The 27,768-nt window shown below is 40.0% G+C and overlaps 1 protein-coding gene across 1 annotated transcript; it reads left to right on the top strand.

Annotated features, from left to right (window-relative positions):
• Positions 1-7: 7 nt before the first annotated feature.
• LOC102301040 (DNA-binding protein RFX7) lies at positions 8-27,768 on the top strand. Its single transcript, XM_005929603.2, has 9 exons — positions 8-641; positions 5,850-5,883; positions 10,254-10,339; positions 10,519-10,641; positions 12,260-12,376; positions 17,429-17,513; positions 17,634-17,847; positions 19,503-19,783; positions 20,622-27,768. The coding sequence occupies exons 1-9, from the start codon at positions 511-513 to the stop codon at positions 23,781-23,783; spliced, it is 4,233 nt and encodes a 1,410-aa protein (XP_005929665.1). The 5' UTR covers positions 8-510; the 3' UTR covers positions 23,784-27,768.

Raw genomic sequence — 27,768 nt, 5'->3', positions numbered from 1 at the left:
CTATAATAATAATGAAACTAGCACACATGTAAAGCAGGAGTGTGTTTATATAAATGCAGTCTGGCACGGTCAGTGATGTCTTCTGCTTACATTTTGTTTTTAATGCTGAGCCTCTCAATGCGCATGCGCCTGCCAGACAGCTACTACTCACCATGCACATGTAGAGCAATCATAACGTGCGGGGCAGGCGGAGCACACCGGAGGGACTAGCTAGTTGTTTTGCAGCTGTCAGGTTGCCTGTTTACTCTTGCCTTTATTTATATTCATGTGTTGGCCCGTGTTTGACAGCGGCTCGTAGTTCCGCTCCACAGGCGCCAGTACTGACCGGCAGTCCGGGCTCGAAGCGAGCGATGTCGGAGGAGCGTAGGGTGGCAGCCACAACAACAACAGGGCGCGCTGCTGTCCCCCTAGCATCGCAACGTCCTCCGGTCCATGTTTAACCCTGCCGGGCGACTACACCTGTCCTCGCCTCCCTACCGGTCCACTCCCGTCCCACAGTGACCTCCAGTGATGGCTGATGAGGACCCCCAGCAGCAGCAGCCGCCGCCGGAGAGCGGGGCGGGGAGCCTGCCCGGCCTACTCCCCGGGCTGCAGGGCGCTGAGGCCAGCGCTCTGCAGCTCAGGATCAAGAACTCCATCTGGTGAGGAGATGTTTACTTCACACACTGTTGTGCTGTGCATACGCACAATTTGATGCTTAAAGGGAAACTCATCACAACATTTTTAAACTGCTCTTATCATGCTTGGACGCAGTCGCATCTTCACTGCTTAAATATAATAGTAAGTAAATAATAACAACCGTAGAAGTCCAGCATGTTAAATGTTAGAAACATGCACGAGCTGCAGCGTGTGCTTGTGATAAAACAGCCGGATAAACCTGGTAGAGTAGACACTGTGCAAATGGAAAAATTAAATAACTCAAATAAAGCTTAAGGAACTTGTTTTATGCTTGAGTAACTAATTACTCGACTCCTTGAATAAAGGTATTTCTTTTTACATCCCACCACCGTGTTTATTCCAGTAAAAGTAGCTATATTTAACACAGGTATCACGAGGAAAATGCTCTGGAAATAGCAAAAGTAAAATTACTCTGTATGGCTGACATAATGGTCTCTGTCAGAGCAGCACATTGTATTCTAGTGATTATTGAGTTCTTATTACTCTTACGTGTATGGCAACTTTATTATCATTTTTATTTTGCATTTATTTGTTTTACGCTGTTCATTTATCTGAAGCGCTGTCTTATATTTTAGTTTTATATGTAAAATGGGACAGAAAACAGTGTACACTTAATCAGGGATTTGAAGACTGATTCCTAATGCAAGAGAGGAAGGAGTCATATTTCCCCAATATCTTTCTCTCTTTCTGTAATATACAGTGCTGTAAAAATGATGAAGTTGAATGATGAAGCTGATTTCAATTTCACCAGCAACACTGAGACCTGCTGAATCAAGAAATCAGTACAATAGAACCTGTCTAAAAAAAGTGAAGCAAGCCTAAAGCAACACATCATGCCACAATTTAAGAAAACAATCGAAAAACAAAGTTATTGACATCTATTAGTTTGGAAAGGGCTGAAAAGCCATTTTTAAGGCTTTGTGAACCACCTTAGAGTGATTATCCACAAATGGAGAAAACTTGGAAGAGTGATAAACTTTCTTAGGAGTGGTCAGCCTACGAAAATTACTCCAAGAGCATATCAACGACTCATCCAAGAGGTCATATTAGAACCCAGAATGACATATAAAGAACTGCAGGCCTTATTTGCCTCAGTTAAGTCAGAGTTCATGATTCAACAATAAGAAAGAGACTGGGAAAAATGGCATCCATGAAAGAGTTCAAGGAAAAAAAACACTGCTGAACAAAAAGACAAAGGCTCACATTTGCCAAAAAAACCAATCTTCATGATCCCCAAGACTTTTGGGAAAATATTCTGTGGACTGACAAGACAAAAGCTAAACTTTATTGGAAAGTTCAAGTCCTGTTACATCTGCCATAAAGCAGCATAAACACAGCATTTCATAAAAAGAACATCATACAAGGAGTCAAGTGGTGGTGGTAGTGTGATGGTCTCACTGCTTTGCTCTGGCTGGATGACTTTCTGTAATTGAAGGAACCATTAATTCTGCTCTCTACCAAAAAAATCAGTGGTACTTGGGTCAAGCAGCAGGACAACGATCCAAAACACACTAGCAAGTCCACTTCTGAATAGCTCAAAAAAACAAAATAATAAAAAATAAAGAAAAAATAATAACAAATCAAGAAGAGGCAAATCAAATTTATATTTTTAACCAGTTCTCAGTTTGAGAGTCTCTGGCAGACTGGAGCCTCTCTCAGCTGTCATACTGGTAGCCAGTTTGTCACAGCTCTAACACAGAGACACAGACAACCAGTCACACTCACACCTGCAGCCAATAGATTTGAATCCAGGACCTTCTTGCAGTGAGGCAACACTGCTAACCTCTAGGTTCTGCTAGTGAATCCTGAGAAAATACCAGCGCCTTTCTGTGTGGATTTTCCATGTTGTCCTCGTGCCTGTTTGGGTTCCAGCTTGCTCCTTTAGAACTGTTGATTCTAAATTGGTTATGGCTCGATAAGAGGCTTAATGTGAACAGAGTAAAGGAAAAGACTTGATTTCTTGTAAGGCACGTGTTCTTTTGCGTCTGCTACTTAAGGTCCTGTTCTGACCTTTTTTTCTGAATGAACTTAAGTTCTATCATTTAAATATCAGACAGCAAGAAAATGTCAAGGAGCTGAACAACCGGAAACACAGAAGTTCAGAGTTCAAATCTCTTCAGGAAATACCTCAATAGAAACTTCACGTCACTGTGCTGCTAACAGTTTATCAATAACATGTTAGGATCCTGAACGTTTGCCCAGCTCCATACAGGTTTAAGCTTTGAGAGGAGTAGAGCATAAATATTGGCATTCACCTCAGTGACCTGCTTCTGGGTGGCTCTTGGTGAAGTGATACAGTCGTAGTCTGGGTCAACAAGTTCACCTGCAACATACCGTCACTCTGTCTGCACAGGAAGTCTGGACAATCAAAGCACTGATTTTCAAAACCCCACCTTTGATGTTCATGTTAGCTTAATCGAACTCATTTTAATCTGGATTGTTTACTTGCTAATTAAATAAAGAAATTATTAAACATAAATTTCCCCTAAACTGCAGTATGTTACAGGATCGTCTCTTACTGAAATAACTGAAAATAAAGTGCTGAAATGAGTTGCTGTACACCTACCTTTACCTGACATATTTTACCTTACTAAATAAAAGCAGACACAAATCTTTTTATATAACAAAACAAATGTCATGTACTTTCTTAATTTTATAGCTTCACCAGACAACAGGACATTGACCCTTTTATCTTTTTCACTCCTAACTGCTTTGATTGTTTGCTAATACCGAGGCTCTTACAGAGGATACTGACTTATGGCTGGCTTTGTATTGTGGATGGCTTTAGCTTTAGTTGCTTTTCATTTGTTTAAAATGTGCATGTTTACATGTGTCATTGGGTTTGTTGTTACAAACATTTTTGTTTCCCCATTGTGGTTTACTTTAGCAAACTTTTTACCTTACTCACTTCCATGGTAACAGCGTAGCATGTGGCTGTGAGCCACATGTCATTGTGCACATGTTGTGTATTCATAAAAATGAGTGGGCTTGTAATAAATCATATCGAAGGCTGACCAGCCGCTCACCGGTCCAGGCCGAGAACACTGGAAATCATCCAGTTTTGGTCCATAGTCGGTCAATTGGTACATCTCTAATCTACTCTAAAACTATACTATTTAACCCTTCATCCAACAACAAATTTCATCTTTCATCTCTAATTTCATTTCTTTTTTGTTCACTGTAATCTTGCCTTTTAAAATGCTAACTGTAGCAGCTAAATTGTTAGCCGTTTCATCTGTCCATAAATTGTTAGCCCACTATGTAAACCCTTCGTCCATTCAGTTAGTAGTAGCTACTACTCTATATAACAGCTATTCATTTAATCAGATTTCATTAATTTATCCCTAATAGTTTGACAATTGTTATATTTCTTCTGTTAATCGACAATTTCAAATATTTATCCTGTAACTTCTAGTAGCTAAATGATTAGCTAGAATTATTGGCTGTCCATAAATAGTGGTTTACTAATTTAAATATTCGTCCACTAAATTAGAAGTTACTATTAGAGTCACTAATTTTTGATTTAATTAAACTCAGTGACCAATTTTATGTATTTATCGCTTATGTTTTTGCTGTTTCTTTTGTCCTGTTTTAGGCAGTCATTACTTATTAAAGTGATAGTTTTAGCCGTTACCGTAGCTGCTAAAAGCATATAAGCTAAACAACTGACAACCTTTTGTTAATGATAATTCGATATTCTTTTCTTTTCTTTGGTTAGGACTACTTTAATTAGCTGCTTTATCTATTTATTTATTTTAAAGACTTTTGTGATTTGTTTTTTTCCTGCACCTTATCCACTAAAATTGATCCACTTTCACTGCTCCCTTGTCACATGGGGTTATCACAGCAGGTAGCTCTGCATGTTTGAGTTGACAGATGCTCTTACTGGCACAACCTCAAACTATGGAGCCACTCTGCACCATAGCCACTATGTTTAGTTTACTGTAACTGCTTCTGCTCCAACTTGTTTGTTTGAGGATTTTTAATTTTTATAAGTTGAGCAAATTTTTCCATGAACCCCCCCTAACTTTTGTATAAGTACCTACTGGGGTACCTTTAGCCCTAATTAGGAATCACTGGTCTGGGGTTAGGTGTACATCTTGCTGGTTTATCAGCAACATTTGTTTGTCTTGTTTCAGTTCTTTATTTTCAAGGCTTAGGTCTTGCAGAAAGTTGCGTCAGGTGTCGTTCAGTTTATCTGCTAAGTCTGCCTCACAAACGGCTTACTGACGGTCTTTCAGCACCGGGAAATCCTCAGCCCCCTGGTAACAGTCAATTAAAGTGAACTGTTCTTGTCATGGCTTAGAGCGTCTCATGATTCTGACCTGCCCAGCTCAAGTAATAGTCTTTAAATGTGACCTACCTTCTGCCCCACAGTCATTGACAGCATGCTGCCCTGTCTGTGGATTACACATGAAACCTGGACTTTATTCCTCAGTTTGGTTTTTCTGTCTGCAGGAGTGGACCTAAATAGGAGCGACTAATTGTGATCTTTCCCGCTATCAAAGTCTGTTTGATTGTATGTTAATTTTAGCTGTAGCCTGAGCATCATTCCAGTCACTCTTGGATTTTTGTAGTGATCTTTGATAGTTTTTAGCTGCAGCTCAGCAGTGGCTGTTTATGAGCCTCAATCAAATCTTACACTTCTTCCGGATTGACCTCAGGCTAAAACCTACATCATTAAAAGTCAATCAGGAAGAGAATTTCATGCTTCCGAGGCCTGTGTGAGATGCTAAGGCAAAAAATAGAAGTGACACATGATCATGGTGGGACACAGGGAAGCAGTTACATGTGTTAATATGTTATTTTTGATTAAGTTTTTAATTTAAGTTAGGCTTTCACTAAAATTTGCCAGAACTTTGTATTGTACTGGTAACCTTTCTGTTGAATATAGAATAGGAGTATGAGAATAAAACCTGTAAACACAGAAAAATATTTGGGAAAACTGTTGATAAAAAAGATCTTCTGTCCTAAACAATGTTCATGTCCCTGTTTCTTTTTACATATGACCACATGTGTTTGTGGTGGTGGGATACATGACCTGAGAGATCCTGAGGGGAGGGTCGTCTCATACCAAACATTCCTCTGCTTTATAAATAAATATACTTCAGACACAAGTGCTCATGTTACACCGGCTTCATGCTAATTTGTACTATGTCTCTGTTTTGCAGCAAATCTGTTCAATCAAAAGTGGAAAACATTCTGGTGAGTATTCCTGACATATTTGTGATCTGCAGATAACAACTTTAAGGACATTTTTCATACTCTCTGTTCAGATATTGTCAGAAGATTATTAGTGTTCCCAATAGGTTGAGCAGAAAAAACATTCCTACCATCCATGTATAGTTTAAAAATAAAAATAGAAGATCCGTTGGTAGCAGTGTTAAGCATTAACCTCCTGAGAACCAGCCTATTCATTTATGGCTTGTGCAATGGACGTTTTTGGATGTTTTTGATCTATATATTTTGACTTATTTGAGCTACCCTAATAAGTCTTGTTGTGCTAAATAGAGGACATCCATTCCATTGCTATCTCATGCGTTTGGGTGGCCTCTTTTAGCTCCAAAGAGGAAGGAAATCAAAAAGTTCAATCGGAAGAATCTCTTTTCCTCAGTTCTCAGGAGGTTAAGGGTGTATCTGAAGGCTGAAACATAGACTGTATAACAAAGATGGCTTCTTTGTCTTATAATATAGTCTGCATTGCATCTATGGGATGTGCAGCCACCTGCTAGTTAATGTGAATTAACGAACAAAGAAAATAATTTCACTACCAAAAACCAGAACACAGACTTCTTGGACAGACTTTATATTCTGTTTATAGCACAGTTAGAATATACAGTTCAGTGTCTAAAATTAGCAGAGGTGAGGCCTTGCTGACAGCTAGCAGCCACACCTCTAAGAATCCCAGTACATCCACCGCATTAGTTGCTTTGCACGCTAGCGGTGACGTCACCACAGCTTTGTTCCATGTACACCAGTGTTTAGGGCATGGGTACCTGCTGCAGTATTCTCCTGAACAATAGGTGTCTCCACTCACACAAAATTCCCACACCAGTGTGGGTATAGGAGGAGAGGAATTCAAAACTAGAAGGAAAGAAACTGTTGAGTTTTTTTCCCCTCCACAAAATGTAATCTTTCAAACTGTTGCTGCATCTCACATCCGCCATACGTCACTGTTCAACAGGGTGACAAGGGTAGGCATAATGGATTAACACAGTTTATAATTCAGTCCAATAACATAACCTTTTTAAGTCGTTAAAGACAAATGAACCAGAGCTGTTTCTTCTATAAACTTTAAATCTTTCCACATTTCTTTGTAGCTAGCCTCAAGTGCTCATTTTGATGTGTTGGGGTGGTTCACTTAATTTCTTGTTGATAAAACACTTTTGATTTAAGTGGGAAATTTCTATTCTAATGTGGCTGCTATGTGGTGTTCCACAAGGATCTTGTTGAAATCCCTTTTTATTTTCATTAAATTATATTCTGCAAATGTTTTTGCAGCTTAACACAGACAAGACAGTCTCTAATTATTGCTCTGGGGAGTATTTCCCCCCCGTATTAGACACATCTGGTTCCTTTCTGATCCACTGTGACCAAAATTGAGCCCAATAATCTATTCATTAGCTTTCAGTCTTTGACTTTTGATGCTCACATCAAGTCTTGGACCTGCTCTTGCTTTTTCTATTTAAGAAATATCGCTAAACTCAAGACTGTTGTCTCAAAAGTTAGATTAATCTTGTCCTGCTTAGAATATTATAATGCTCTGTTTTCTTGTCTGTTGTATTAATTGTGTCAGTTTGTCCAAAATGCTTTTGCAAGGCTTCTAACTCCTACTCGCGTTTTCTTATATTACCTCATTGTTAAAGTGTCTGCACTGGCCTCTTGTGAGGTTTAAGGATGAGTTTAAAATCTTCGTTCTTGCTTTTATGGTCTTACGAGGTGAGGCCCCCACTTATGTCATCAGTCTACTCCACCCCTATTCTCCAAACTTTACTCCCTTTCAGCTCTTGCACCCTTGCAAGACGGTACAAGAGCAGGTAGCATCACATGTTTTAGTTTGCAGATTTTTCAAACTAGGGATCTCGTGCTTCTTAGGTGAATGTGTAAACTATTATACTATAAAAGGGTTGCACAACTACTCCCGAGGCCTACATGTTTATATATGTTTTATGCAACAATTTAGTAATCGTTTGTTTACACTGACACAGTGATCTGACTCTATAAATGCACTCTTAACAAGTCAGCATCAGCTCAGTGGATGGAGTATGAAACGGTGCGAATCAGTAAAATGTCAGATTAATGTCTGAATATGATTTTTATTCTAGAGCCCCTTTAGCGTACATCAAAACAGGCACTATATAATTTATGCCACAATATTTGCTTTGTTGATTGATGGCCAGTCTTTTATTTTTCAGTGCAGTCTGACAGCAGTTTGTTAAACATTCACAATCCTTAAGCTCTTAAACAGAAAATATCAAACAGAAACTGAGAGTCCGAAACTGAAAACGCTGGGTTCAAAACCCACAACACCCATTATTTTTGTTGGGGGAGGGGAAATCCACATTTGGAGGTTGGAGGGGTTGGTGGTGAAGCTCACACTTCTACTATGCAGAGGGAAACAAGTTCAATACTTGGTGAGGATCAGGCATTACTATTCAATTTAATTTAATTTATAAATAAATATCTATATATCTAATATATATTATATAAATAGAAATAGAATATATGTATTTATATTTGGTACGGTAATATAAGCAAGCACTTGGTGACGGTGGGAAGGAAAAACTCCCTTTTAACAGGAAAACCTCTGGCGGAACAGGCTGGGGGTGGGACAGCCGTCTCCTATGACTGCTTGGAGGTGAGGGGAGGAAGACAGGATTTCTACTACTGGGTTGGTTATGAAAGCTTTGTCAGTTGCCGTGGTGATGTAGCTTCACTTTGTCTTAATGACACACAGCAGGTGTTTCTGACACGAATGTGCTTCCTATTGTAATACATAGTTTCCTGTTGACTGTTGTGAAAAAAGGCATCAGTTTGTATCTGTGAACATGAACAAGTAGATGCTTTTCATGATTGCTTGATGTTTTGTTATGGTCTGTTTAAGGATAAATTGATGAGGGCTGAAATAATTTATTTATTTATAATAAATGTCTTGGTTTGCTTGGAATAGAAGAGAGAATTATTAATTTGAAGCATTGGTTTTGGTGAAAATCAATTCCAGTGAAAGCACGCTGTTGCTGTTCTTCAGTTACTGATGTAAAATTTACAGCACGTCCTGAGAGTGATGCTAAAATCAGTCCTGCTTAGGCTAAAATGCTGCTTATAGAGCTTAGCTAACATATTCAATTACTGAGAGATGACATAACACTTTATTATCGAGTGATGTTTTAACTTAACAGAAGACCCCGCTGTGATGTTTCAGCTTTAAAACGTTAACTGTGCAGCTGAGGCTTGTGCTTTTTTAAGATAAACAAAACAAATCTTTATATTAAGATTGCATCTTGGGTTAGTTTGTTATTTCCACTATGTAGTCTTCTTGAACTTGTAAGTCCTGAATTGTCAAAGAGCCTCTTTTCTCCTTTGACCTGCTCCCTGGCTTAAAGAATAGCACTGCATTCTGTTAATACCTCAAATGATCTGTAACAATTCAAAAAATGTATTTATTATGCTTTTCAGCCTTTAACCTAAGCTCTTGTTTGGGATTCATGGGATGCAACAGGTCTAAGTATGAGTGACTGAAGTGTAATGTGCAGAAAAAAAAACCCCACATGCAATGTCCGCGTGTAAGTATCAGTCTCAGGAGGTTAGAGAGCTTCAGCAGAGATGAGAGGTTGATTTTGTTGCCTTCAGACTGAAACTTTAACTGTTCCCCTGAAACCAGCTGCTGGCTCAGACTGATATGTAACAGACAGAAAAGAGAGCGCTATCAGTGCCATCTGGATGCATGCAGTGGGTGGCCAGACAGCTCAGCCATGGCTCTGTCGTTGTTTCAGTGTTTACTGGAAAGACTGAAGATTTTTCTTGTTGTAAGGATGCTTTGCTTGTTCTGTTTGTTGTCTAAATCATATTTCAATTCATGCTTAAAGCAGACATTTCTATCTGTATAAAAGTGTAAGTAAGAGGAAATCAAGTATGGTTATAGGAGAGGGGTGACACGCAAAGGCTAATGGACTAATAATTAGACATAATATTGTTTTAATAATAATACAAATATTTATTTGTTCAAATAAATATTTGTTCAAAATAAACATAAAATAATATTATGATGATATTTTGGACAAATAAATATTTTCTAGTCTCACCATCTCAAACATTAATATTTCACATTTTTCTTTTTCTTATGTTGTAATGATTTTATGTTTTATTGATGAGTCCGGCAAAATAAGAACTACGTTATTAGATATTTTAAAATTAAAATAATGACAGAGTAGTTAGTAATGAAAAATAACAGATGAAAGGTTGAACTTGTAAATAATGTCCCTTATGAACTATCGTAGTCCTGCTTTCATTAATGCATGTGCTGCAGGTGTGACCGAGCTGCTTGTTTAACCATCTTTGACTTTTTGTTTCTACAGCAAGATGTCGAGAAGTTCTCAGACATCGAAAAACTCTACCTCTACCTCAAGTTGCCTTCTGGTCCGAGCAGCAGTGTCGATAAAAGGTGAGGATATACTTGTTTCTAAATGTTTTTATAGAAAACTGGACAAAAGGATAATGCTTACAAGCTTATTGAAACAAAAATGCCTCGATTAGCGTTGGTGTCATTTATCAGGCCTGAGGTGACAGTAAGCACTGCATTGTTTGTCTTCACAAACATCACTGACCCACATCTTTGTGCAGTGACCAGAGCGCCCTGTCATCGAGTCGCACGCAGCAGATGCACGCATTCACCTGGATCCGAAATCATTTAGAGGAGTACCCCGAGACCTCGCTCCCCAAGCAGGAAGTCTACGACGAATACAAGTAGGTGTAAAACAGAAAGGCGAAGTTTAGTTTCACTGCATAAACCCAGTTTTCTTGGAGAAATAAAGTCATTGTTGACGTTCACCTTTTGCATAGATAGCTGCTTCCAATGTTTGAGCCTCTTTCTCCTCCAGTTTACTGCAGGCAGAAGCATCAGTATAAATAGATGCTGCAGGCATGAGAATCACAGAGCCGCATGTGTCGGTAATATTAGAATGGAAAGTCTGAGACAGCCATTGAAATGTTCTGACGCTGTTATACAACTGTCTTTTTAACTCAGCTAGAACAAAAATACAGCGTCCTCCAGAAATATTGGCGCCTTCAGTGCAGACAGGTCAAAAGGCTTTAAACAGACCTAACGTGCTTCATGTTTTTCACAGTCAAACAAGCACATTGGACACAGCCACTGTGTAACTTTGGTGCTCCACCACTGCTCAGGTCTTTATTGGCTAGCTGTTTTAGCAGATGCAGATGTTTCTACTCAGAATAAATGATATGAAATAAAGGTCAGCTGTGCCTGCTTATCGAACAGCAAGATGTTAAACTTTAAGTGATCGAGCGGGGTCATATGTGCCATTGACATGTTTTATTTTTCATTAAATAAAATTCTGACTACCATGAATCTGTCTGCTTTTACAACAGGCACATCGGTCTAGCAAAGATAATCAAAAGTTGTGTCATTTATGATCCTGAAAATATATGTATGGGTTTCTTTTGGCATCTTAGGTTATGATTTTTTTTGTAATTTTCCACTTCTACTCATCACATTGTTCTGAAGTAAACCACGGCTAACAGACCTTAAACATGAGAGAGATTCAGACAAGCTTGCTGCTTTCAGGGTTTTGAAGACGTTGCTAGCTCAGTTACCTATATACTACATATATTACTACTATACTTGTCAAGAAAAGAAAGGCAGCTTTATGTCATGAAATAAGTTGTGTTTAATAAGTGTTTTAAATCCTTTGCTATACCTGGAAAAATGGCACATGCCTTTCACCATCAGGAACATAGTCAGACACTTCCTTGGGAAGCATTTAGTCCTGATATTTCAACATCTGTGTAACTGTGCTAAACCTCCTCTTTGCTAAAAAAAAAATAAATTAAAATCTCTTAAATTAATCCTGCAAGATTCACAGCTACAAGTAAACAAAAGGTGAACATTTTATTAATTTCAGAAGTCCAGAAAAGTCTAACAGTCCAGAAACAAAGGAGGCAACAGAATTCGAAAACCAGCAGGGAGCTCACAAAGACGAACAGACAATCATTTCGTCGCTAGTTGCTAACTCGTACAGAACTTTGAACATCTATTGTGTCTATCGCACAAAAGCATACATGGCTACAGAAAGTTTTTAGCTCAGACTTGAAAGTCTGCTTGTTGGTTGGCTCAGGTCAAGGTCGGTCACATTCACACCATAAACAAAGTGCTCTGGAGTTCATTTTGGAACCACATCGAGACCACCCCCTCCATAGGGTCTCGGTACAGTTGTTTAGGTCCCCACCCTGGTTAGTGTGTTCACATCTGCACCCAGAGACAATGACAGCCTGGCTATGATGCTGACCTGCACTGTGTTCCTAATTAAATAAAATTAATTGTATTAATTCTGTTTCTGTGTTTCAGGAGCTTCTGTGACAATCTTAACTACCACCCACTAAGTGCTGCAGACTTTGGGAAGATGATGAAAAATGTATTCCCGAACATGAAGGCGCGTCGGCTCGGCATGAGGGGAAAATCAAAATATCCTTTACTGGAAAGGAGTGTAGCAGTCTGGCCTCTGTCTCTGGTCACAGACCATCTGCTGCTGCAGTTCATAAGCTCGCTAAATATAGAAGTGAAATGAAATAAAGCCCCCCTCTGCCTTCGAAGCAGAAGCATAATAATGCAGAGACCCTCAGGGGAGTCACTGTGATCTTGACCTTCACGTAACATTGTGATTTTATTTTTTATATTTTTTCTGTTTAGCTCATGACGTCTAATGGAACATCTTGGTTTATTGTCATGACCTTTACCTGCGTTATAGTCTTATTAACTTTCAGGTAAAATGGTCTGCTTAGAACTCAGCTCCTCACGTCAGTCCTTATCTACATAATCTACAAAAACTAATTCTGTGCCAATGTTTGAAAAATGTGAAATTGTTTTAAATTAGAAATTGAAACCGTTAAAATCATCCTACAGACTAATTTTAAATGCAGTGGCTCGCTATGTTGTCACTGAATCCTGTGAAACGATCAGCTTTGTCATAATGTGTTGAAAGACAGGATCCAAATGCAGACTCAAAGTCCAAACATAAAAAAACAAAACAAAAGGTGTGACTGAGACTTTAAATAAGCAGGAGGTAACAGAAGTGGGAGCAGGAGGGAAGCTAAACACAGCTGAAAACAATCAAGGTAATGTACAATGAAGTAAAACTAAATACAATACACAAAAGACCACTAACTATCAAAAGTCAACTACCAAAACAGGAAGTGAGAATTGTAAGTAGACGAGGAAATTGACAATCTTAAACTTGACATGGGGGAAAGACACTTAAGTGAGGCAAAAAGAAAACTAACAAACTGATACCAGCACCAAATTCAAGTAAGCACTAAATGCTAAAAATCTAAGATAAAATGTAAATAATTAACAAACTAAGAACCAAATATTGGATATGTAATGATATAAAATATTTTAAAGTGTATAAACTGAAAAAAAACTAGTTCAAAATCCAGGACTATAACATACTTGCGTTTAATTTATGCTTAATTTTGTTGTAGTTAGTTTTAAATTAAACTCTAAAAAGGGTGGTGGGCATTTTTTCATACATCTTGTAGAGAATTGTTTAAATTAAGGGTATTGATTAATGGCATGAAATTTTTAATTTAATATTAGACAAACTGTCTGGGAAAAAGTAATAAAACATATTAAAATAGGTCAAAAAAGACTGAGAACAAGAATAATATTCAATATGATTCCAATGGAATTATCATAAAAATTTAGAAGTTAAAAGAATAAGATGAAGTTAAACCAGGAATGTCAGAATCACAAAATCTATACTAAAGTTTTTTAAAAAGCTTTACGATATAAATGAGTCTTAACCCCATAAAGCCTGAACTGTTGAATAATTTCCAGAAATTCTATATATTTTTTTCAACTGAAATGTTTATGAAACCTGGCAAATTTTAAAAAAAATAAATAATTACTTGGATTTGTTGGACTTTGTGAGCTTCAGAAGCAAAGTATTTGCTGCTGCTATTCACAGAACCAGCTGTCAGTGTCACTTTTCACTACAAAGCCCATCCTGTTATTTATTTATTTATTTTTATGCCTCCACTCCAGCGACAGCCATGCAAGAGGCTTTAAATTTTAAGGTTATCTGGTTGTCTGCCTTATTCTTGTAAGCACCATCCCTGTTAATACGCCATGAGTGGATTTGTTTAAATGTGGCTCAAACTTTCACTTGACCTCAGACTATGAACTGGTTACGATTTGGGGATTAAAGGTCACTGTGACCTTTGTTAAGTACATTTTTGACCATAATTTGTAGACTTGGCTCCTTTTATTACAACATTTTTACACACAGATGTCTAAAAAAAATAAATGCATTGTGAGTCAGGTACAGAATGGGAGATTGCAACTACAGGGTGGGCCATTTATATGGATACACCGTAATAACATGGGAATGGTTGGTGATATTAATTAAAGTCCTGTTTGTGGCACATTAGTATATGTGAGGGGTGCACTCTCTATCTTCACACCATAGACAATTGCCTTCAGATGACCCCAAAGATAAAAGTCCAAGGGGGTCAGATCGGGAGACCTTGGGGCCATTCAACTGGCCCACGACGACCAATCCACTTTCCAGGAAACTGTTCATCTAGGAGCTTCAGTGCATAAAGAGGGAAACACATCATCATGTAGCAATTTCAAATATCCAGTGGCCTTGAGGTTTCCATTGATGAAGAATGGACCCACTATCGTTGTACCCCATATACCACACCAAACCATCACTTTTGTTGTTCCAACAGTCTTGGAGGGATCCATCCAATGTGGGTTAGTGTCAGACCAATAGCGGTGGTTTTGTTTGTTAACTTCACCATTCACATAAAAGTTTGCCTCATCACTGAACAAAATCTTCTGCGTGAACTGAGGGTCCTGTTCCAATTTTTGTTTTGCCCATTCTGCAAATTCTGTGCGCCGATCTGGGTCATCCTCGTTGAGATGCTGCAGTAGCTGGAGTTTGTAAGGGTGCCATTTGTGAGTAGCTAATATCGCCGAAGGGATGTTCGACTAATGCCACTCTCCAGTGACATGCGGCGAGTGCTACGCTGTGGGCTCTTGCTGAATGAAGCTAGGACAGCCACTGATGTTTCTTCATTAGTGACAGTTTTCTTGCGTCCACATTTTGGCAAATCCAACACTGAACCAGTTTCACGAAACTTAGCAAGCAGTTTGCTAACTGTAGCATGGGAGATGGGTGGTCTCGTAGGGTGTCTTGCATTGAAATCTGCTGCAATGACCCGGTTACTGCGTTCACCAGATATCAACACAATTTCGATCCGCTCCTCACGTGTTAACCTCTTCGACATGTCAATGGCTGTGAACAAAGAGAAACTTGTAAATAACTCATGAAAGAATAAAGTTACGTTGAAACCAAGCACACCATTGTTTTTCTTGTGACATTACCAATAAGTTTGATGTGTCACATGGCCCTCTTCCTATTGAAAAAAAACAAAGGCGGTATCCAAGATGGCCGACTTCTAAATGACCACCATGGTCACCACCCATCTTAAGGAGTTTGCCCCCTCACATATACTAATGTGCCACAAACAGGACTTTAATATCACCAACCATTCCCATGTTATTACGGTGTATAAATGGCCCACCCTGTATTGTTCATCTTTGTTTGAATTGGTGACACTGATGCTTGGTTCCCACATACAGTATTTAATTTCTTGACTACAATTATTACCTGACTGGACAAACATGAATGTAACGTGTAACTTCACTGACTGTTGGAGGCGTACGATGGCATACCAATAATTCTAGTTATTTGTTCTAGTAACAGTCGGCAAAGCTTTCAGCTACAATTAAACAAAGCCTGAGTGTAGCATGAGACATTAAAGTCATCAAAGAGTGTTACTTAAAAGTATAAATCAAGCTTCATCAGAACTGAATCTTTAACAAAAAACATCTTTGAAGTGTGTACACACTCTGTCCCAGCCAGTGAATACTATAAATACTTTTTTCTGCTGTTTTGCACTGGTCTACTCATCATATATTATCATCGTTTAGAGTAACAGAGCCAAATGCAGGTTGCTGCAGGCAGAGGATTCAAACAAAAAGTAAGCTCTTTATTTCCAAAAGAAGCATAATCCAAGGAGAAAATCCAGAAAACATAGGGATCAAGAAACAAGAGAATTTGCAAAGCAACAAAGAACAAAGGAAAGACACTCAGAGGGTGATTAGGGGAAGTGAAAACAGGAAGGTGACAAGAAAAGGCTGAAAGTAATTAGGATTAATTAACAAAGTAAAACAGGAAATAACTGAACACACAGACAGGATACAGAAAAGCTGTGGCCCAACCAAAACACCAGGTCCCTGTACTGCAAAGCCAAATCAACATACCCAAAGTATCCGTTATCTGGATTCGCTTTACCCAACATCGAAAATCAGGACGAGTGGTCGGGCAAAGGTGGTGATCAACCCAGGCTTTGTCAGTCTACCTTGATAAAGGTAGATTGGAAGGAGGTAGAGCGGGTCATATACTAATCAGAAGGCTGGTAGTTTGCATCTCCAAAGAAAGTGCTTGTGTGAACGAGGCAAGTTATATAGAGTGCTCAGTAAGAGTAGAAAAGCTCTATGTAAGGACTTGTAAAGACAAAAGTGTGTCACTGGCAGCATTGAACCAATAACAAATATGAAGTGAACTGGGAACAAAGTGACCAATCCTACACAGGGATATGAAAAGGTTAAGAACATGATACAGAATCAAATCAAATCAAAGTGGGGGGGGGAGCTGCCATATTAATAACATTGAACCTGTTTAAAGGCTGGAAGGACAGTTGGCAGAAATGCTGACTGTAGAAAGTAAAAGGCTTATCATTATCACAGCTCTATCATTAAGATACACAAGAATCTGAAAAATTATAAGCATGTACCTGTTTTAGGATCATGTATTAACTCTTATAGAACAATAAAAAAGTGGAGTGACTTATTTTGCAGCTGACAGGGAAAAAAATTGGGAGTAAAGAAGCGGCTAAGGTTCTCTATTTTTAATAAAACAAAAACTTCCGGCCCTCCTACTCCCCGTGCACAGAGGTCCAGATGATCTTATAATGCGTTTGTAACACTGCAGTCGTGGTGATTCCACACCCTTTGATCTCTAATCGGGTATATAACCTCATTAACTGCCGGTTAGGGCTGCGCCAAATGTTACTATAGTGATATGTCCCATTAAAAAGATCCACCTTGGATTTAGCTGGAGAAGCCAAAATCCTGCTTTGTAGTACGGGACTTTGGAACAAAATGAAAAAAACAATAACAACAAGACTTAACAAGAACAGATAAAAAGTAACTCCAATAAGATAACTCAGTAATACTAATTTAAGGCTCAGGTAACACAAAAGATAAATATGGAAATTTGGATGCAGTTTACGAATGAGAATTGGCGCTGCCAGTTTTCTGTTATGACATGGCGTATTGAGCTGCTAATACTACACAGGCTGTGTTTTATTCAGGGTTTCCTCTGTATAGTTGTCATATGTATTCTTCGGAGATCCTTTGAGATTTTTTATCTTAACACTGACTCACATACTGCTATAGTGGCCTAAGGAAGAGACCATTTGTTCAGATGCCGTCTTTACCAACTCTGGACCTCCATAAAACAGGAGATGGAGTAAGCACATTTATTTACACTTATTTTCATATTGATATTAATATTATGTCTTTGGAATATAGCTTTTTTTTTTCCATATATATGTGTCTATATATGAAACTAAATGTCAATTGTTTGCAGCCCCAGTGTGATGTACTTGACTCCCCGGGCCAGCTGAGCAGTATTAAGGAAGAGGTGCGGTTTGCAGCCTGTGATCTTGTGTGTGAGTGGGCTCAAAAGGTGCTCAAACGCCAGTTTGATGCTGTGGAGGACCTGGCTCGCTTCCTAATCGACAGCCATTACATCAGCAACAAGTCTTTGGCAGCTCTCACCATAATGACCGGCACAGCAGCAGGTAGGACACTTGACAACTTGATGTTCCCAGAGTGCAGAACATAAAGGTCAAGAGTGACTTCTGGTGGCAGCTCGCTGTTAACGCACCTATGGCTTTATCCGTCTATTGAAGTTCTGTCTCTACACCAGATTAATGTTGTTCTTGGACTCTTATGCTCTGGAACATCAAGCAGTCTAACTTGCGAACCTTGCAATAAATCTTTACAGCGATTATAATCTTCAGTTTTACTTTAAAATAAATTAGAGAACTTTTTGTTCAACTGTGTGATAATTTCAGAAAAAAACATGTTTGTGTTTGTTAAATACTCAATTTACAGTAAAACTACTTAAAATAGGTTTTCTTTATAAACCAGAAGCAGTATATAAAACTCATGGGCGATCATTTTTGCCCTGAAGCTTGCATACCAGTGACAAGCTCAAGAAGACAGATTCAGAGGTGTCTCGGGATTTCAGGCTTCCCACTTCAAATGGAGCGTAGCACACAGAAGTGTGCAAAGATCTAAGCTGTTCAATATATAATATATTACTTAAACATGTCATTTTGATGAAGAGCATTTTGTGATTGAATCAATGCAAAGAAAAAGACAACAAAATAATAATGTCACTGAATTGTCACATCATTTTAACATAAACTGAACAGCTACCTTCAGCTGCTCCTTTATTCACTAGGGCTCACTTCAGCAGGTAGTTCTGCATTTTTATTTTGGCAGATCAGCTTTTCACTTGTTAGGCTTATTAAACCACTACACAATATATTTGTATACCTCATAAACTGGACGGTTCAGTGTTCAGATTTAAGTAAAAATAATTGTTTAACAAAGAACCAACAAGAAGCTCCCAGACACTGAAATGTACAATGAGGATGCAAAGGAAACATGTGGGATATAAGCATAACTGAGCCAAGAGAACAGCAGGAATCTCTACTTTTAAGAGATAATGCGCGATGGTTGAAATAAAGGCCCATCATCACATGTTAATCTACCCTGAGATTGCACAGTTCTTTGATTCTGTGATTTAATCCCATGCACAAAGGCAGGTGGAGAGGCAGACTGCCAGGTTTTAAGAATAAGTTTCTTGGCAACCCTTCCTAGATGCAGAGCAATCTGGATGTCAGGTGGGAGCTCAAGGGGGACTTTTCTTTTGTTAATCCTTGTTTTTCATTTTAATAAGATATTGACTTTTTTGTGTGATGATATCAGGGTTGCACAGGAAAGGGACCCAAATGCACACTGCTAACTCAAACCTGAGAAACGTAAAACAACCTTTTATTAAGGCAAAACACAAAGAACACATACGGAAAAGTTAAATAAGTGAATAAATCCAAACAGAAATACAGTAAACACATAAGCAAGTATGACTCAACAAAGAATTAAGGCAACCTTTTCAGGTTTTAAATAGACACGTGAAGTAATCAGGGGGCTGGGAAACCTGGTGGCCGCCAGGTTTTAATAATAAGGAATTCCCTTTTGAAACCAGTAGAATTACATCTGAATATATCAGGGAACGTGCTGCAAAACACTCTGCTACCTCAAATGTAATTTTTTTTTGCAATAACTGAAGATGTACAGTACTAAGTTCCCCTGCATAGTGTTATATATTCTTTTTGTTGGAGCATTTGATGTATACTGAATACAAATTTCTTTTGATTTTCTTCAGAGGTGAAAGGTTCACAGACCGTCTCAGCCTTCGCCCCGGCTGCAGACGCTCACTCCTTCCAGCCTCATGTGACCATGCTGTCCTCTCCGTCTGTCGACGCAAAGCAGCAGCTCCAGAGGAAGATCCAGAGGAAGCAACAGGAACAAAAGCTGACATCTCCTCTACCCGGAGAGGGACAGATTAGGAAGGCAGACGACGGTGTGTCTTGTGGTAGTCCCACCCCTCCGTCGCCTCAACCAACTATAGGCATCGTGGTTGCTGCCGTGCCAAGCCCGATCACGGTGAGAGAGAGAGCTGGATCACACCATCATGTGTCATTTCTTTCCCCACTGAAGGAAAGCTTAACTGCACGTCATGAATGTTTAGAACACAATGAACCCACATTAGATAAAAAATATACCCTTTTCTAATCTATTAATTAGCTACAACACGTTGCTGCAGTTACTGTTGATTTACATTCTTATAGATCACTGAATTTTCTTTTCATCAATATAATAGTCAAACTTTCATTTATCTGAGGTCACATCACATTTCTGATCTTATCATTTTGTGTAGTCTGAAGAAGAGATAAGCCAGAAATGATAGTCCACAGAATTCATCAGTAGATATTCCAACACATTTTTGTATCCCTTTTAATGTCACCAAGGCTGCTTTATATATTTAATGCATTATAAAATCAAACACTTGGGATTAAATAGTTGTTTTTACCAATAAACAAAATATCTACAACATAACTGCATGGATAGCTGTAATTCCAGCTGTTTCTTAAGTGGACTGAAGTGGCAATGTAAAACAAAATAACCATAGTTAAAATCAAAAAGGTGTCAAAACTGTCAAAAACAGTAACACCAAGGAGAAAAGTAATAAGGCCCAAGGTGAACTCGTCAGGCAATGACAGGTGAGAAGACAACAAACATGCCAGGTAAAAACACAGTAAAAATATCCGTTGAAATAAAGCCTGAAGTAAAAAGAGACGAAGGATATATTCACACAGACGTGCAGGGAGTCCGAAAAGAAATCATTAAAAAAAATGGTACATAAAGCCCCCTCTATCTCTCTCTCTGTCAAAGACATTGACATTGACTTTGATTTCATGATTCCTCTTTTTTCCCCCTGCAGGTTCAGAGGAGTAGGCCGCTGATGTCCCCGAGTCCAGTGGGAACAGTGGAGAGCAAAGTACTGCCCATTAACATCCAGATGGTGACCCAGCCAGTCCAAGGAGTGAAGCAGAGCCCCAAACACCCCCAAAATATTCTGTCCAATCCAGCGGGGGAGCGCACAGCTCGGCAGCGCTACGCTCAAATCCTCCCTAAACCTTCAGCCACCACTGCCATCACGTTGCGCTCGCCCTCCACCATGATCATCGCTAACAGCCCCATTAAGACTGTTGTAACGCCATGTCATGTCAGCCCAGTCAGTCTGGTCAAAATGGCAGCCATATCGCTCGCACCCAACAGCAGTGAAACTGCCACATCCTTCACAAACGTGCTGCGGCCGGCATCTGCAGACATCAACTTTAAAGCTACAGAAGACGCCAGCTCCAGTCAGAGCGCGAGGAGTTCCTCAACGGTCCCCATTTTGGCCCCGGTGGCCAGGCAAGGGCAGACTTCTAACACTCCAAGCATCGATGTTGAAATGGAAGTTGAAGCTATACATGAAAGCAGCCAAATGCAAAATTTGGGCAGTCAAGTTTTGCCACAAGTGGCAATGACCAATAGAGTCAAAGGGGCTGTACAGAGGGCCGCCAGTGTGCCCATACCGCAAACTAGAGGCTTCTTGGGTCTCGAGGAAACGTCCAGCAATAAATGCAGCAGAGAGTCCTCCTCAAGCACTAATACTGTGGCCACAGGCGACAGCGGCAATAATAGCGCTAAAAATACAAGCACTTTGCACTTAAATCCCTCCACTCAGAATACCAGCACCGTGTCTCTACTGAACACCAGCAGAACATCTTCATGTGGGGAAAACAACCAAACAAAGCAAGGCTTCTTGTCCACTAAGAGCCTCAGAAAACGTTCAGGGCTCAGTCCAGACCTTTCACCAATCAAAAGGGTTTTTATACCCCAGCAGCCAGTAGAGGGTGCTGCTGGTCCAGGGTATGGTATCAGAAACATGACGGGTAATGTATCCAGGCCAGGCGCTCCAGCTAGACCTGAAAGTGCACCAGCCACCAGGGAAGTAGAAGTGAAAATGACCACTCAAGTCCACGCACTTGGCACTTCTCCTTCTTTCAGAGCGAGTGGCTTTTACTCTGTTGCCAAAACACATAGTTCATTGCAGAGGAAAAACATTTCTGCCGTTATGGAAACTGGCACTTCAGTCAGTCACGCATTAATACAGCAACATCAGGGGCACGCAGCAGTTGACGCACATGCTGTGCCCGATAATCCCAGTTTTCCAAAGCATTCAGGTGTGGGTTCAAACTCAAGCCTGGAAGGAGTCCGGCAGCAGCCCTGCTCTCAGTCCAGTCCTGCTACTGAAACCTTAGAGTTTTTGAATCACGCTTCATCATCCGGTCAACTGCCCATGCAGACAGACATGACAGATTACTTTTGCTTTGATGATGATGTGACTCAGGACAGCATAGTGGAGGAGTTGGTGCAGATGGAGGAGCAGATGAAACTTAATAACCTGCAGCAGTTTGGAGATTCTGTCACGCTGCAGGGCCAGCAGGTTGCGATGCCAAACAACATGACGTCCGCTAATAAGAACATGGCTTTCTATCATGCTGCGAACAACAACAGTAACCCAATCCAAACAATTCAAACGCCGACACCTACACCCATGTCGGAAATGATGGGAGGAGCCCAGGGACTGACAGGAGAAAGCCCCTGCTCCCACATCGCCTCCACGACCCCGGTGGACAGCTCGCTCGGAAGCAGTCGCCACACCCCGGTTGGGACGCCACACTCCAACTGCAGCAGCAATGTTCCTCCCAGTCCAGTAGAGTGCAGAAACCCGTTCGCGTTCACACCCATTAACTCCAGCATCACTGGTTTCCATGACGGCAGCACCATCTCCAGCAGCCCCGTGAAACCGATGCAGAGACCGATGGCCACCCATCCAGACAAGACCAGGCTGGAGTGGATGAATAACAGTTACAATAGCAGCGGCGGGACCGCCAGCAGATCCAACAGCGGAATGGAAATCCTGCCCGGCTATCACAGCCTGATAGACGACCATTTTCAAAAACCTCACGCCTTCGCCGTTCCTCATGCGCGGCACCACGACAGCCATTTCGGCCGCTTGACTCCCATCTCGCCCGTGCAGCAGCAGGTAGCGAGCATGGCCAAACAGGAGGGTTTTGCAGTGCCTGCCCCTCTGGATAATAAAACTGCCAACACATCTGCTGCAAATTTTAGGTGTCGCAGCGTGAGTCCCGCTGTACATCAGAGGAACTTCAGCGGCACAGGAGCAGGAACCAACCTTTCCAATGCCTCCCGATCGGTAGTGTCTCCCTTTAATTCTCCTGTGACGGCTGAGGTGTTGAACATCTTCGCAAACAGGCAGACAAACCTCGGCGTGAACAGCATGGCCCAGAGGAGCCGCTCTGTGCCGCTCAACATCATGATGCAAAGCGAGGCCCCGCCCACACCGGGCCAGCAGTGCAGCACCAAAAGCATCGCCAGCGTCCTCCTGAGCAAGCTAGATGGAGATCACGAGAATAGTGTGCGGGGTGTGGGAATCAATAATTTACCTCCCACCTACACCGCTCGTATGAACCTGACCCAGATCCTCGAATCCAACTCCAGCCTCTCCTGCACTGACAGCCTGATGACCTCCGACTCCAGCAGTACCTGCAACCTGCAGAGGCCCAATTACCTCATGGAAAACTCTATCAGTGAACAAATGATTCTCTCGGCAGGTCAAGGCCAAATACAAGCAGCCGGTGGAGAGCAGCATCAGCAGCAGTCCATCATGTCAGCTTTGAACTCACAGCAGCAGCAACACCAGCAGTTAGACTTCAGCACCTCTCAAGACCTCCTCGCTGCTGGCAATCAGCTCATGGAGCAGGTGTCAGAGCTAACAGCAGGCGGGGCCGATTTCCCCGGTGAAATCAGAATGACATCGGAGCTTCCCAGTAGCATCAGTGACCTTAACGCATTGGATACAAACCTGCTGTTCGACCCCAGCCAGCAGCAAGGCCAGTATCAGCACGCCACCCCAGAGGAGCTGGTGGACGATTCGCTGTTTCAGCAAATCACCAGCGAAGCGGCTCATTCAGGTGGTCTCGACTGGTTGGAGAGCAAAGATCACCCAACTGTTGGGCTGATGGGCTGAGAGCAGAGCTTTTTATAGTAATGTTGAACATGTTAATCTGCGGTTGATGTTTGTTTTATTTATTTTCAGGCATTTATAATGCAACACTGGATACAATGAGGTCTGTCCAGATTAAGTGCCAGGCTAAAAACTGAGCTAATGCTGCAACACTCACTGAAAATGCTGGTCATTTCCCTTTAATGAGAGAATATTGCCTCACTTTGTTTGATCAAGAGAATTGTCAACAAGAAAACACACACAGAAAAAAGCTAGTTTTCAAACAGCTAATTTTATTGAACAGTCAGATCAATAACAGAACCGTGGATCAGTGTGAATAAACCTTATGCAACGCTACTTATTTCTGTCACCGTGTATAAACTGCAGGCTAAATTAGGTGCAAAAAAACTAATGATATTTAATCCTAAACTAACAATATGTGTTTGTTGTGTAGCTTTACTTAAAGAAAAAAAGCGCTTAAAAGGTTTTGAATTTAACATTAAGATATGTGACGTGTACACACATACATTAAATTATTATGTATTCACAAATACACAGAATCAAATTCATCCATGTAAATCCATATAATGTACTCATAATCTTAATATATAAATATACCAATATAAATATATGTATCTCTTCCCAAACACAGCACTGGCCTTTACTGACTCATTTTGGTGAAATATATAAAAGGTATTCGGTAAAACCGTAAAATTCAGCAATATAAGTCTATACTGTCTAAAGTTTATTTTAAATAGACTTTGAGTCTCTGTTAATCAGCTGATGAGTGTGAAGAGCGACGTTAACCTCTCTTCAAACCCCTTCATGTAGATTAAATAATAATACAAATATTATTAGTCTTATTTTAAGTTGCATTTAAAATAGGTCTTGTATACAGTCATGTGAATAACTAAGTTCACCCTTGTTATCATAGGTGAGCACCTTTAAAAAAGCAGCAGTTTTGGTAGTTTGGTGGTCTGGTGCGTTCAGGTGTGAGCTAACACAATGACACAATCTTTCCAAATGTTAACGTCCCAACAAGGCCCAACTGTAGAAATGCCTCAACTCTACAGGCTTGAGCTAGTATGTTAAAGGTTAAATTTCATGAAAATAGAATTACAAGACAAATATGGCCCGCCACGAAGGAATCCCAAGAGAATATCTCTTCCTTCTGAAACAAACATGGCAGCAAGGTTTGCTTCAGGTTTGCCAAGCAGCATCTGAACAAACCACAGATGACACCAAAGTGGAGACAAAACCAAACAGGTCAAGAGTCAAGCTTGGCCTAAATTAGGTTATGTACTGTAGGAGATAAATCACCCCAAACACAACAAAATGAAATGTATCATTAGAATGGCTGAAAGTGAAAAAGAATGAAGGTGTTGCAATATTAAAGTCCAGACCTCATCCTGCTTTGGGGGGACCTTAAGAGAGCTGTGCATGAATGCAATGCTGTAAAGAAGAGTGGGCCAAAATCTCTCCACGGTAATGTGAGAGCTGAGGAAGTCATACAGAAAACTATTACTTCTACATCATTGCTGCTAAAAGTTGTTCTTCAAGCTACTGAATCACAGGGTGCACTTAGTTTTTCTCAGGACTGTAATTGTGATTATAAAGATGTTCAAATCTTAATCAATCTCTTTAAAGCGTATGCAAAGACAAAAACATCAAATATTAAACCAGCTGTTCTCAAACCGGCATGGCCCCCCCACCAAAATAATTCGCACCTTCAAATTTTATCGATCTTTATCAACAGCAACAACAAAAAAAATGAATTAAAAAGAATTTAAATCAGCATCCACACCACTCTGCGGCAAAGAGTCTGAGTCCCACCAGGGGGCCATGCCCCATAGGTTGAGAATCACTATATTAAACCAAGAAAGATGATTTGCTGATCAGCTTTAATTATGCTATCAGTCTTTGTATGGTTACATGTAGGTGTGTCACACAGACCATTTTATGGGATCTGTGTTGCAGCCCTTTGAGCAGTGAAAGACGAGGGCTCGACCACTTAACCCTTACAGGACATTTATGATAAAATCACTTACCTAAGAATTAAACCAAACCTCTCTGACGGGGTCTTCTTTTGCACTTGAAAAATGAACCGAGAGCTTTTTATCACTATTTAAATGTATTATTTATCGCGTGCAGATCACTAAAAAAGGAAGACATGGAAAGTGAGAGGAGCCTAATGAGCATGTATATTACACTTATTCTAATGCACTGACAATCTATAATCCTTGTGCTTTATAAAGGGGGGAAAACACTGTTTGATTTGTGTGGAACAATTTTACTCTGAATCCTGAGGTTCAAATGAAAAACAGCTGCCGATCAAATGTGGAAGTCGAGCTTTACACTGACGTCGAGCATCGGGTAAAGAAGTCGTGCAGCCGCTGACTCTAAGCTGCGTCTGAGGGCTTTGGGTTTCTGAGCCTTATGTCCTTATGCCAAAGATGTAAGCTGCACCGTGGCCACGGGTGTAACATAGCCTCCAACGTGGTGGGCTCTCTGACAATAAAGTGCTTGATGACGCCTGTAACAAATGTATTCAGAGGAAAGGTGAAAATCTGTAAATGCTGAGGGTTCCTTTGTTTACTGTTGTTGATGCTTTTGTAACCCGCACCCTTCCAACAGGCTTGATGTTTTCACGGCAGCATCACAGTTGTTTCGCTAAACCGTGTGTGTCTCTGTGTTAGCAGTAGATCTCTTGACCGTGTATTGTTGATCACACTCACTTCATTTGTTGTACAGATTGGGGGTGTGGCCAGGTGTCCGGTGCTCTTTGGTTTGTTTTATTACTATTTATTATTTTACATTGTTCTATTTGTACAGGATATGTACTCTTGGAAACCATATAATTGTTTGTTTGTGTGCGTGCGTGTGTGTTCACAATAACCTGACTTGCACTGTTATGATGTTTTGTAGCATACGCTTTAAGTGTCATAGTGTGTTACCGCGTATCACGTGCATTATCAAGACTTTTCCAAAATTTGGCAGTGAATAATGAGAAATTGAAGAATCACTAAAACCTCGCAGAACTGGATTTTGACAGGAATTCACGCCAGAAAATGTTTGCACTTGTTTTAAAATGTGGAAACGGCACTGTTCCTTAATATACGGTGCGCAATTGTGCAATTGTACTTCCCTTCATGAGCTTGAAAGTTGTCCCTCTGTGACAAAAAAACCCCAAACATTTTGAATGAACTAAATTAATGTCTGGATTTAATCTGGTGATTTTATACAGAATACTGTATTTTTAACTTCTTTAAAATCTGATTATATCATTGTAACATCTAATTATTTTGAGTACTTTTTTTGACCTCTGATTTCTCTCAGTTTCAATGTTTAACTCCATTGTGGGTCTGTGTGTTTGTTAGCACTGATGTTTCTTTATGAAGAGTTTACCCTTCCTCTCGTAAGTGGCTAGGAGCTGTAGAGCCGCCCTCCACTGTGTTAAGTTGCTGTGGTTTTTAATACAAATATTTTCTTTTTGTTGTTGTTGTTGTTTTGCATTTTATCAAGTGCTTTTATAAGGGGAAGTGCTTGTTGATACCGGTTTTTGAAAACTTTTTAAAACTAATAAACATTTTTGAGTACATCTACTTCAAAGATGCTGTGCTGTTTGTTGTCTGCCCAGGACACAACTGGATCTTCACCTCTGAAATTTTACATACAAAGCCAATAAGTAGCATAACTTCACCCATACTGATGTTTTATGGTATTAACCAGAAGCATTCAGATGAAATTTGGAAGTTTAATAAGCAGCAGGAAAATTTATTTATTATGAAAACAAACAAAACATATCCATAAACATATCCTGAAAAGGAAAAAACAACAATACAACAAAATAAATGCCACTGTGGACACAACTGTTTAACTTCTAAAACTCCAAACTCTAATTAAATTTAATTTAAACCTTAAGATATGAGTGAATTATGCTGGCATCACTTTAATACCAGAAAACTAAGCAGGTGGGTTCATAATACTTAATATGATTATAAACAGCAAA

This window comes from Haplochromis burtoni, unplaced genomic scaffold (assembly GCF_018398535.1).
Source record: "Haplochromis burtoni strain Fernald_Lab_line unplaced genomic scaffold, NCSU_Asbu1 Contig_50, whole genome shotgun sequence".
NCBI classification, from domain to species: Eukaryota; Metazoa; Chordata; class Actinopteri; order Cichliformes; family Cichlidae; genus Haplochromis; species Haplochromis burtoni.
The sequence above is the reverse complement of the archived record's forward strand: the minus strand, read 5'-3'. Positions and strand labels throughout refer to the sequence as shown.

Bases quoted from the DNA above. Each gene is read 5' to 3' on its own strand.
- LOC102301040 (XM_005929603.2), top strand. From the start codon at position 511: ATGGCTGATGAGGACCCCCAGCAGCAGCAGCCGCCGCCGGAGAGCGGG. The intron at 642-5,849 runs GTGAGGAGATGT...TCTGTTTTGCAG, and splicing joins AGGATCAAGAACTCCATCTG to CAAATCTGTTCAATCAAAAG. The intron at 5,884-10,253 runs GTGAGTATTCCT...TTGTTTCTACAG, and splicing joins CAAAAGTGGAAAACATTCTG to CAAGATGTCGAGAAGTTCTC.